The 12500-nt window shown below is 39.7% G+C and overlaps 1 protein-coding gene across 2 annotated transcripts in view; it reads left to right on the top strand.

Annotated features, from left to right (window-relative positions):
• LOC137984129 (uncharacterized) overlaps positions 1-12500 on the top strand; it is a 104116-nt gene that overhangs the window by 37598 nt on the left and 54018 nt on the right. For both annotated transcript variants that reach the window (XM_068831345.1, XM_068831344.1), the window contains exons 5-8: positions 1137-1391; positions 3714-3977; positions 5586-5897; positions 6707-6991. In XM_068831345.1, the coding sequence (XP_068687446.1) occupies positions 1137-1391; positions 3714-3977; positions 5586-5897; positions 6707-6991 (1116 nt within the window). The remainder of the gene's footprint in view (positions 1-1136; positions 1392-3713; positions 3978-5585; positions 5898-6706; positions 6992-12500) is intronic.

The raw sequence follows: 12500 nt of genomic DNA, 5'->3' as shown, positions 1-12500 counted from the left end.
TGAGTTTTTGTTTCTAATTTGCGTTCAGAAAACTATTTTAATGAAAATTCTCGTCTTATGTGTAATAAAAAGCTCACGACATAGAAAGTGCTTTGTGCGGGGTTGTATTCACTCGTTGTATGTGTCAAAAACCCTCACTCACTCGTACTTCGCTTGTTTGAGTTTTTTACACAAACAACTCGCGAATAAAACCCGGTACGCCGCACTTTCTATGACATAAACTATATATGCCAAACATCAGCACACTAATTCACACCATACTTCCAACAAAACTCCCAGTACACACTGAACCCCATCCAATCATGCCTCCTCTATTACTCCCTCTGGGCCAAACCAGTATCCAGCCAATCGCCACATGCCCAACCGACTCCACCTCCTTGCCACCCACTCTACACTTTGGATCTACATCCTCCTTTTCAATGGTGGCCCCAAAAAACATTCTTCACAAAGCCTGCTCCTGAACATGTGCCTCACTATTTCCAACTTTTTCACAATCTGCATATGTGGCACCACATCATGGTCTTCCAATAATCAAATTTCTAGTTTCTAAAGAAGCTGTGGTGCTTCGTCGGTGGGAGAGTGAAACAGGAAAATTTGGTTTTATCAAACATGGTGATGAAGGTCGAATTACCACTGTGAACGATTTGGAAAGCTGACGTTTCGAGCGTTAGCCCTTCGTCAGAGCAAATAGAGGAATAATTATTGTGGATGTTGTTGGTTTTAATCTACCGGTAACCACCCAATTGCGAAACACCTTTTCGTCTTTTTCTGAAACCTTTAAGTATCAAATGCAATATGGTACTCATATCCAAAATTAGCGTACGTTTCAATTCTCTATGCCAATACTGTAAATAATAATAATAATAATAATAATAATAATAATAATAATAATAATAATAATAATAGTAATAATAATAATAATAATAATAATAATAATTATTATTATTATTATTAAATTATTATTTATTATTTATTATTATTAAAAGTAATAATAAGTATTAAAAGTATTGTACGGTTTTTTATTTGTTTTTAATACGTATAATTTATTATTCTCTATTTTCTCTTTTCTTTGCAGCACTTCTCATAAATGCCAGGTTTATGATTAATGTTCTCTTTCAAAATGTCTTGACTCTCAGATGCTCCACAAGCAGTTACTGTGACAGCGACGCCACCAGAGGTAAAAGAGGGTAAAAGTGTCACATTGACGTGTCAATCAGATGGATTCCCATCACCATCATTCTCGTGGAGGTTTAATGGAGATACTATCAATGGCGCCTTGAAAAACGAGTTTTTGGTAGCAAATGCAGAGGTCAAAGATGCAGGAAATTACACTTGCATAGCCGCCAACTTTCGTGGAAGCAAGCAGTTTACAAGGGTGGTGAATGTACGATGTAAGTGAATAATTATTGTTGAATTTGGTGGCACACACTCACTAGGGGCTGGACAATCTGCGAGCCATGCGAGTCTCACATTGAAGTCTAAGCACCCATTTCAAATAGCGCTGATAAACAGTATTTAACTCTCAGCACCCATTTCAAAACGGTTAGCTTTCAATAACTGTGTGACTCGGATGTTGGCTTGCATGTCTCACCGTCTTGGTTCGCATGACTCACAGCTATGGCTCTCATCATGACTCGCAGTCATGGCTTCCATGACTCGCATGGCTCGCTGGCTCGCACATTGTTCTCACCCCTCTTAGTAATTTACATAATAAATAATAAATCGTATTTGAGTGCATGAGTCTAGGTGGAAACTGAGCTGTACACTGAACACCACAGAGATGCAGAAGATGTCAAGTGTTAAGCCTGGTTTCCATATGATCTGCAACGGTCTGCGATCGGTCTGCGACACGATCGCCGATAGGTCTGCGCCACGTCACAGACATATGGAAACATTTGTCCCCGGCGTCTGCAGCGATCTGCGGCACACGGTCCAGATGATTGGGAAAGTTGAATCTAGTTCTACTTTCCTGACCATAAAGCTGCTTCTGACCAAGACAATTTTTAATGGAAACGTGTGTCTGAAATGATCTGTTTCCTATTGGCGACACACTATTGTTCGCCTTGAAACACGTCCAATCAGACTTGAAGTAAGTCGAATCCTTTTTCTTCTCACTTCGCAGAGGATTATTGGTACGCTTGTCTGCGATCGCTTCAGATTTAAATGGAAAGATTTGCCTCCTGTGTTTACGATCGTCTGCGATAAGGCCGACGCAGACAGCTGGTGATCGTCGCAGACTATTGCAGATCATATGGAAACTAGGCTTTACCAACTGTGCTGATTACAAGTCATATTTATGACCTTTTCTTGTTTAAGCTGAAGCAAGCACTTACAGGACTTAAATAATAAGAAGTGCTATTTCTGACAGTTGTAGCCTGCGAAATTAACAGAAATATATATTTTGCCGGCACGGACCAGAGGACCAGAGGACCCACAAAAGACAACAACAAAAGGCTGCCAGCGTAATTTGTTACCACGAGAAATGGGGGTTTTGCATACGTTATTCTAGGAAACCGAGAACAAACCAGCCGAGAAAATGTAGAGACTTGTGCCATTAGATACAGTCAACTCTCTGCTAACGGACACTCTCGTAAGCAGGCAGCTCATCTTACAGACACTTTTTTTCAATTCCCCATTTTACCTTCGAGTAAGCGGACACTCTCTCGTAAACGGATGTGGACACTTTTGAATTTTTGTTTATGCTCTCTTAAGGGTGGTAGCACTTAACTACCAAACTGTTGCCATTGATCATTGATCCCTTTAAATAGTCATTTCCCGAGTCCGTTTAACTCAGTTGCCAAATGTGTTCCACTTAAAATTTGTTTGTCTGGTTCAACTCACAACCATTTTTGGTAAATCACATGACCAAAACAGAAAATGCCTTAAAACTCAGCGAGTTGACTGTGTTTCTCACAAAATAATAATTTTTAACGCAACAGTACAAGAACAGTCTTAACGCAAAATCTGTAGTATGTTTCTTTAAAAAGTTATGACGTCATAAGGTCCTCCTTTGATTCACTTTTCAAAATAATTATCAGTTTCATTTTTTGTTCAAGTATAAATTCCATGCCACGGTTTACGTAAAACAAGGGAATGGTTCCCATCCGGTGAAGAAACCGCCTCTTCCTTTCGTTTCTTGAGTGTTTTTAATACATGTTTTTCACTGCAACGCACGGCAGAGGACTGAGACTAGTTGCGCATGCGCCTTTCGATTGAAGTGATGTCAGATTGCCATTGGATAAGTTTCCTCAAAGAACGATCCCTGCAACCTTTTTGTTGGGCTCTTCCTAAGTAACCATTGTCTTTTTGTAGTAAAGTGCCACCCCTCTTAAGCGGACACCCCACATATAAAAATTGACTCTTGGCAATGAAATTTGTCGTTAATTTGCAATTCAAACAAAACTATGACCTTCGACAGAGCAATTTGTCCGTGGGAAGGCAAGCTGTCCGTTCGTTTGACATGAGCAAGAGTCCAATAATAATATTGTTGTGGACATTCTCGTAAGTGGACAGCTCTACTAACGGACGCTTTTTCCAATTCCCGTCGGTGTCTGCTTACAAGAGAGTTGCCGGTATGTCCAGAAATGCAAGAAATGGCAAAAATTGCAAATTTGCTGAAATTCAGCCGAGGCCGCCATTTTGGCCAGATGTTTGACTATTGGATAAAATACTGTAGTTACAATATTTGTTTTATATTTTAAATTTCTTCTTAGATAAACCAACTAAGACAACTTTCACAACGGGAAATGTGCGTAACACCGCTGTGCAAGGATCAACTGTTACTCTTACGTGCATTGCAAATGGATTTCCTGCACCTAAATACATTATTAGACGTAATGGCACACAAGTGATACAAAGTGGCGGCAAGTACATAATCACTAACATCCAACTCAATGCGGAATATGACACATATTCGTGTCATTCATTCAATGACGAAGGACCGGGGACAAATGAGACCCTCACGATCACTGTAGAAAGTAAGTATCAGGATTTAGGCTACACTTGGGGCCAAATTTCTCTTTTTTTTTTTGTAATACCAAATAACAAATGCTAAATGTATTAGTTACACAAACCAGGGTACGTCACTGAGCTAACTTTCAAGTTACTTGCTCACCCTACAGGATTCATGATTTTAACTTAAACATTTTTCTCATATGTATGTAATTTGCTCGTCAGTATCTTGGGATCCATTCTCCAGGTGACGTTGTCTTAAGGGCACCATCGTAGCTTGCAGTTGTTGTGTTTGTTAGCATTAATAAAAACACACTCTGCAATTAAAGTGTTTATCACCTCAACACAGTTTTGAAGTTTGGTTGTTCTTTGAAAAACAGTGATGCAAATTAATTTGTGACGTCAACCCGGTATGGAACCCATTCCCCTTCATTACTCGGTTATGGATCAAAGGATGACCACTTTTCCCATCTTTCAAAGGCAAATAAAAAAAGTGAATTTTCAATCCACAAGGTCGGAAATAACATTGACAATATACATGTGTATTTGGAATGATTTCCGAGACTAAATAATTAAAATGGAAAACTGATTTAAGGTGATAGGCACTTAAGACCTTCCGGTCTTCTTGGAGAAGAATGTCAAACAGATCTTTCCTGTCAATTCCAAGCTCTGAATATTAATTCTCGTTACTGACTGCTATACCTTACTTTTTATGTCAGTTGTGGGAATTTGATGATATCATGATCATAGACATATAACCCGAGGTGATCATTGTCCTTATTCTCGTCACCAGTCTGCATGACAATGTAATGAGCTTGTGAGGAGAAAATTTATATCAATCACTCTAGGGTGTAAAAGGTTCACTATAGGCCTTGTCTCTTGCAAAGTGTAGGCAACTCACAAATGTATATATTTATCGCTGAGAGAACGGGGAAACGCTGACTGAGATACGCATTAGAATGTATCCAGTGCAGTGGCCTATCATGGTAATTTCTGAATATCTTTTGATAGGACTCAAATGCACACTTGCCAATTTCTGTGGCTGTTTTTTGCTAGGTTATCTTATCTTATCTTTTTTGCGTCATATTAGCACAAGTCTATAATTATTTTTCTTATCAGTCAGCTGAGAATAAAGTACTGAACATTGAAAGCGCCTTTGCATCATGAGGCATCTCTGAAGATTTGAAGGTGATATTCCAAACAATCTCTGAGCACTGATGCTTTGAAAATTCGAAAATTTTCAGGGCATGTATGGGATCATTTTGCCACCCAAGAATTTATTAGTTTTTAATGGCTAATAACTGTCTAGTTATCAAAACTAAAAGGCTTAAAATTAGAAATTTAACGAAGTTTAAGTCAAGTTCTTTTTCCTTTTGAAGTCAATTTGTAACTTGTGGGTAATGCGTCCTGTGACCAAACACATTCATTTCACGGGCGGTCCGGGATTTTTCTTAGGAGGGGGTGAACTACTAAGGAACATTTGAAAATGAAACATAATGTAAACAGTGATGTCAGCAGAGATTCTCTTATTCGCTGTAACCTTGCAACACCTTACATTACTGAATATTTTCAGAGTTAATAACCCTGTGAGTTCGACAATGAATAGTGATCACTAATTTCCTTGCTTTCATTAGTTCCTCCACGTTTTCCGGCCACATCTCTGAGTTCTCTAAACAAGACTGAAAACGAAACTCATACGTTCTCATGCACAGCAGAAGCAAAGCCTGCAGCGACAATGCGTTGGATGTTGAACAGTGAAAATATCACGCGGGTGCCACTGTACAGTATCTCTACATTAGTCCAACCTATTCAAAGTTCAAAACTATTCGAGACTCTTAGCTACCTGAAGATCACCAGGATAACATGGAGGCAGAAGGGGCTTTATTCCTGCATTGCTTACAACCCTGCTGGTCAACAAAGACAGAGTGTAGTGCTTCAAGTGCGATGTAAGTACTTGAAGTTCCCATAACCTGAAAGTGTTATTTTCCTGTTGGAATGTTCATGTTAAAAAATGAACTTTTGCATTCAAATGAGATGCGAATTTTCTACAATAATTTAAATCATATTTTTATTCAGCCTGCTAGCAGGCTCTTTTGTAACCGCGAGAGGATTTGGGCAGGAAGAAAACAGCCTGCTTGCAAGCCACCCGTTTTTAAATTCCGCCCCTCGGAATGTGACATGCCGTGACTTGCAACATTATGGAGGTAGTTAATGGAAAAACTCCTTGCATTTTTATTTCAAAAACAGGACAGGATAAAACGTAAGACACCAGGTGGCAAACGGCGCTGAACTTTATGTCAAACAGTTTCTCTGGACGTAAAAGTTAGCAATAGCAATGTAAATAGCAGTGCAATAGTAGGTTGCCCGCTGGCAATCAGTTGTGAAATTCTCGCTGCCAGTACTCAATTTTTAGTCGCATTGATGACCAGGAAGGCGCAATTTTGGGCCCTGTTGCTAGCTTTATTAGTTTGAAAAGCATCTACCCCAACCCAAACAAACTGCATGTAGATCGAGCTTCTCAGCTTGAAATTTCAATGTTTCAGCCCTCTTGGGTTTTTAACTGAAAACCTGTTTGGTTTTACACTTCTAGTGATCCTACGCGATTATTTAAAGTAATTTCAAGTTGACTGACGGCGTTATGGATCTGGCTTCCAAAGTATGCAAAAGCTAACTGTGTCTGTTTAAGGTATCACATTTCTGCTGGGATTAAACCTCAATAAATGTGGATTTGTAATTACTTAAATTGTGTCTACAGATCGACCAGTTGTTCAATTTCCGAAGGATCATCCTCAAAACCACACCGTGGCCGTGGTAGAGACAGTAACATTCTATTGCAAAACAATTGGCAACCCTCCAACAAAAAGGCACAAGTGGCAGTTCAATAGTGTAGATATTTCTGGGGAAAGCTGTGACAATGGTTGCTCGTCAATACAGTATACAAAGAATGCAGTTGTCCAACAGGATGCAGGGCAGTATTCGTGTATTGGTTATAATGATCTAGGATATGGACCCCCTGCTTCTGCGGAACTTTTTGTTAAACGTAAGTGTCGCTGGGTTTTAGCAACATCAGTGTTATTTTGCTTAACACCAATAACAACCATTTTTATTGGTTGTAATGGTTTAGGATATGGACCCCCTGCTACTTCGGTGCTTTTTGTTAAATGTAAGTCAGTATCAGTATTATTTTGCTTAACTCCAATAAGTGGCAAATTTGCAGGGGGGGGGGGGGGAGGGGGGTTGAAATTTTCAGTAAAGCGGCGAAAATAAAAAAGACTCTCCCTAGCTAAGGGATTGAATTGTTGACCCTCCCCTGGATCCCCTCCCCCTCCCCCAATAAATAATGGCTCCAAATTTGTTATACAGCGGTAGAAGTACTTTTAACAAAGCAACCCTAACACGCAAGTGATATCTGAAGAAACAGAGGAAACCAAGACACACGCACTTTGTTCATTGAACTGTCAATATCTTGTCTTGTTTATATATAAAAAGTAAGTAAAGTCTGTTTACGAACCAAGTGGCCCATCAGAGCCGGAATCTATTCCGGTTTCTGTGGCGTGAATGTTTATATATGACAAGTATTTTGTACAGCATGATTTTCACACACGATTTGTATTTGAGTTACAACATAATATTAATAGGGGGGGGGGGGGGAATGCTTAACCCAATTCCTCCTCAGGCGCGCTAGGTCACCAGGTGTCACCCAGGTGACGATTAAAATCGTCTGGTATTAAACGTACAGAGTAACATCTGTTAAGTCTCACTCCTAGGGGTCATTGGGTTAAAGCATCCCTTTATGATGGAATGGAATGGAAATGGAATTTGTTTACCCACGGGACTCGTTAAGTGCGTCCAGGAGCTTGTTTAACATGTGACCGTGCATTCCGGATGGATTTGTAATTTGGCAGTGTTGGTTTTTGAGGAGAGGGGAAAACCGGAGTACCCGGAGAAAAACATCTCGGAGAAAGGAGAGAACCAACAACAAAGTCAACCCAAATATGACGCCGGGACCGGGAATCGAACCCGGGCCGCATTGGTAGGAGGTTGCAAAGTCTTGGCGAGTACCACGATCTCTATCTTCTCTCCGACGTATTATTGCTGGTTGATGTCTTTGAAAACTTTCGAAGCATCTGTTTGAACTACTATGGATTAGACCCCGCTCATTACTACACCTCTCCTGGTCTGGCTTGGTCCACCTGCCGTAAGATGACGGATGTGGAATTAGAATTATTAACCGACCCAGACATGTACTTGTTTGTCGAAGAGGGCAACCGAGGTGGTATTACCGTGATCAGCAATCGTTACGTCAAGGCAAACAACCCATATGTACCTGGTTATGACTCGACTCAGGACAAGAACTATATCATGTACGTGAACGCCAACAATTTGTATGGATGGGCCATGAGTCAACCTCTCCCAATGCGCGACTTTTTCTGGTTGACGGAGCATGAAATTGAGGAGCTGAATGTCATGTCTTTACCCGATCATAGTGAAGAGGAGTACATTGTTGAAGTAGATCTAGAATACCCATCAGAACTCCACGATCTCCACTCGGATTGTCTTCTAGCGCCAGAGAAGATGAAAGTGACCCCAAACATGCTGTCTCCCTACTGTCAGAAGTTGACACAAGACTTGAACCCTGGTGGTGCGCCCGTACCTAAACTGGTCCCAAATCTCTGCGACAAAACGCACTACATTTTTCATTACCGCAACCTGAAGCTGTACTTCGACCTTGGCATGAAGCTAACAAAGATCCATCGGGTGCTTGGTTTTGCACAGAGTACGTGGTTAAAGAGTTACATCGACTTCAATACGGAAAAAAGAAAAAAAAGCTTCCAATGACTTTGAAAAAGATTTCTTCAAACTTATGAACAATGCGGTGTTTGGCAAAACGATGGAAAACCTGCGAAAGCGTGTGAATGTCAAGCTGGTGAGCAACCCGAACAAACTCAACAAACTGACCGACTCGCCCGCCTTTGTTGCCTTCCGCATCATTTGTGAAGATCTTGCAGCCATCTGTATGAAAAAGACCAAGTTGTACCTGAATCGCCCGATTTACGTCGGCTTTACAATTCTTGATCTGTCTAAAGTCCTGATTTCCACTACAATTACATGGTCTCAAAGTACGGACCCCAGGCTAAATTGCTGTTTACAAATACCGGCAGCTTGTGCTATGATGTCAAGACAGATGACCTCTACCACGATTTTTTACAACACCTAGACTGCTTTGACACGTCAGAGTACCCAATAGATCATTTTCTGTACAGTGTAAGGAACAAAAAGGTGCTGGGGAAGATTAAAGACGAGACCCGTGGCATACCCATCGAAGAATTTGTTGGCCTTCGACCCAAAATGTACTCTATCCTATTCACAGAAGACAGCAAACAAGAGGGAAAGAAAACAGCGAAAGGCATTTCAAAGAATGTGACCAAGAGAAAAGTCCGACATCAAGATTACAAGACTTGTCTCTTTGAGAAACAAGTTCAAATGGCGCGACTGAATCAAATTCGAAGCGAAAACCATCAAATTTATTCCCTGACGTTAACCAAAACAAGTCTTTCACCCCACGATGACAAACGCTTCATTTTAGTAGATGGGTGTCATACACTCGCCTATGGACATTATTCGATTGATGCATGTTAAGAGTCCTTATGATAGCAATGTAAATAAGCTTCCCACGAGTATATTTTTGGATTTATAGCTTTAACGAATGTTCTGAATAAAGTCAAGTTGAAATGCAAAGCATTGTGATGTTGTTTCTCCTATTTTAAAAAGTTCAAATCAAAAATAATTACTCGGAATACCTGAAAGGTATCCGAGTTATAATCTGTGCAGAATTTAGTTTTCTTTGCAGCAAATGGACAATAGAATTACGAGGCGGTGATTTCATTCTACACCCCTCTGAGCAATACATTTGACCTCTCTCTGTGACAAAACAACTGCATCAATAACAAATCGGCTAGATTTCCGATAGCGAGAGACTTGAAACAGCAGAAACAGCCTCTCGTCCTACAGAATTCGATGAAAATCCGAATTTATAACCTGCAGTGGAGCAACCAAATGATGGGTTCTATGTTGGGGCTTCAGTGTGACCCATTTTATTTCGTCTGCTGATTCAAAGCCCAAGTTCCACGAGAGGGCAAATGACGCAATGCGATGCAGCTAAAATATGAAAATGCTGGATTCAGCCTTATGGAATGTTATAAATGACACATTTACTCTAATCTTGCTTGTTGACCTCATGACGAAATCGCCAGTAAAGAACTTCCAGCAGCGGTATGTTATGAATGGTCGAATTTCTTAGTTTCTTTCTGTCTCAGGTGTTCTTTGTACGAACATCATCCGCCGCCGATGTCTATTTCTGGTTTAAATCAATTGATAGTTTCACGATCTTCATGTTAGCTACCTAGAGCTGGAGGTCACCGGCCGCATCATTCACAACACTGTTAATCTGGAACCTTTGCAGCTGGATACCGGTTTTCACTTACCCATATTAAGACTTAATTACAAGAATAGTTTTTCACATGTTTTCTGTGTTGCTACACTAGTGTTTCACCCGCCTTTGCCTCACCGGCCGCTTTCACTTGAAACCAGTTTGATGTCACGCTACATGTTAAAAAAATAGACATAAGACCCACGTTATTTCCACCCCTGTTCCAAAACATACTATTCCTTATTAGCTGTGTCACCTTTTGAAGGGAAAGGACAAAACATAGACCCCCCTTTTGGACCGGGTCCATATTTATTATTATTTTCTTGCTAAAAAGTGTTCCAAAGCAGAACTTAATGATCTTTTTAACCTCAGAAAGGACGATTTCGTGATAAAGGGGATGTGTTCACTTTGTGACAATGTTTAGATTGGGTATCAGTTACAAATTGTTTCATTTTGTCATTACTAACAATGATAACATTACCCAAAGAGAACAATAACAATGTCTGTTCATTTATCATTGATATTTTATTGTTATAAAATATGTTAATGTTTATATATATTGTTCATGTTGGGGCTGGCTAATTTGGGAGTCAATTGTTGGATACATCAGATGAACTTTATTAGGGCTTACACTAATTTGTGAAATGAAACAAAACGCACAGAAGCACAGAAAGAATCCTAAACATTCTTTAAGCTAACCTTAAGCCTAAACACAAGTTTTTAGGCCTAATTTTAGCATTGGTAAATGGTTAGGGTTGTACCCACCCGGAAATTTTTGATCCATTTGGCAAAATAGTAATGTGACCAAAATTATTATTTTGCGAAGTGGATCGAAATTTTCCAGGCAGGTACAACCCTAGTAAGTGTAAGCCCTTTCTAGAATAATATATAAAGAAGTTTTTTTCCTTTTCTGGAAAAAAAGCTAATCAGTTTCATGTCCATGAAATTAAGATAAATTTATATTTTAAAAGATTACTTTGTTATTTATAATAATACCAGTATAATAAATTGAATAAATGTATGATGCAGTAAGCTATTTTACAATGATTTCATTTCATTGTATTGTCTTCATCAGAGTGATTGATTATAAAACCATGTTTCCTAAATTAAATACGGTAGATTTTCACACTGGAAAATGATGTGGGTTGGTGTCTTTGATCCCATTCAAAGGTTAAGTAAAATCCAAATGGCCCCTTCCATTCTAGCCTGTGCACAGCTGCCCACTCTCCGAAAAAAAATCTGAGAGCAGCGTCTGTGATTTACCGTTGATAATCGTGTTTAATACCGCGTGATCATTGACACAACGAGTTTTGATTGGCTTTCACTTTTATTTCTCCCCATCAACACCGTGAGAGATTTGACAATTTGACGTTTGTACTTCGTGCATGGTAAAAAAATCGAATAAAAATCGTTTGGATGGTCAAAGAGGGTTTTCTTTTAAAGTACGAGCGGAATTGTTATCTATGGAGTGTATAGTGGAAAACGATTCTACATACATTTGTAGGAATTGTTTGTCAGCGCTGAAGAGACGAAAGCGCTCCTGACGAATCTTCACGAGGTGAACATGGCACGCTGCACAAGATTTCTCACTTGAAAACGTCCCCGGCTATCGCCTTACCAGTCAATATAATCCCGATGCCTTGCTCGGACCAGCCTAGCCATTCTCAAGAACAATCTACAAAGCGTGTTGCCCTGGAAGATTTGAGAAGTGTACATATCGAGGAAAATATAAACAGCTCATTGGCAACGATCGGGGCTGCTCTGAAGATCACAGAGAACTATTTCTCGCCAACACCACAAACAAATTATTTACTATATTTACATTATTTGTAAAATTGGTGAAATAAAATAATCGAGGTTGCCTATAACCAATCTTGAAGCAAGCGTACTATGCATATAATCAAGTTGTCATTGGAGTTTCTTTTAAAGGTGAATTCCAAAGCGTTTGAGATGTATGTTGTTTGTCCGATTCGGTTGAAAATCACCTGAATAGGCCACTTTACAGTTGTCTGTTCAATGACCTTGCCTAAGAATGGCTACGAGGCTGCCGGTGACCTTGTATTGATACAAACTGTAGTTCAGTCAATGATAATTTCAGTTCTGCATTTGTACAGTTAAA

Source organism: Montipora foliosa, chromosome 13 (genome assembly GCF_036669935.1).
Source record: "Montipora foliosa isolate CH-2021 chromosome 13, ASM3666993v2, whole genome shotgun sequence".
Classification (NCBI taxonomy): Eukaryota; Metazoa; Cnidaria; class Anthozoa; order Scleractinia; family Acroporidae; genus Montipora; species Montipora foliosa.
The sequence above is the reverse complement of the archived record's forward strand: the minus strand, read 5'-3'. Positions and strand labels throughout refer to the sequence as shown.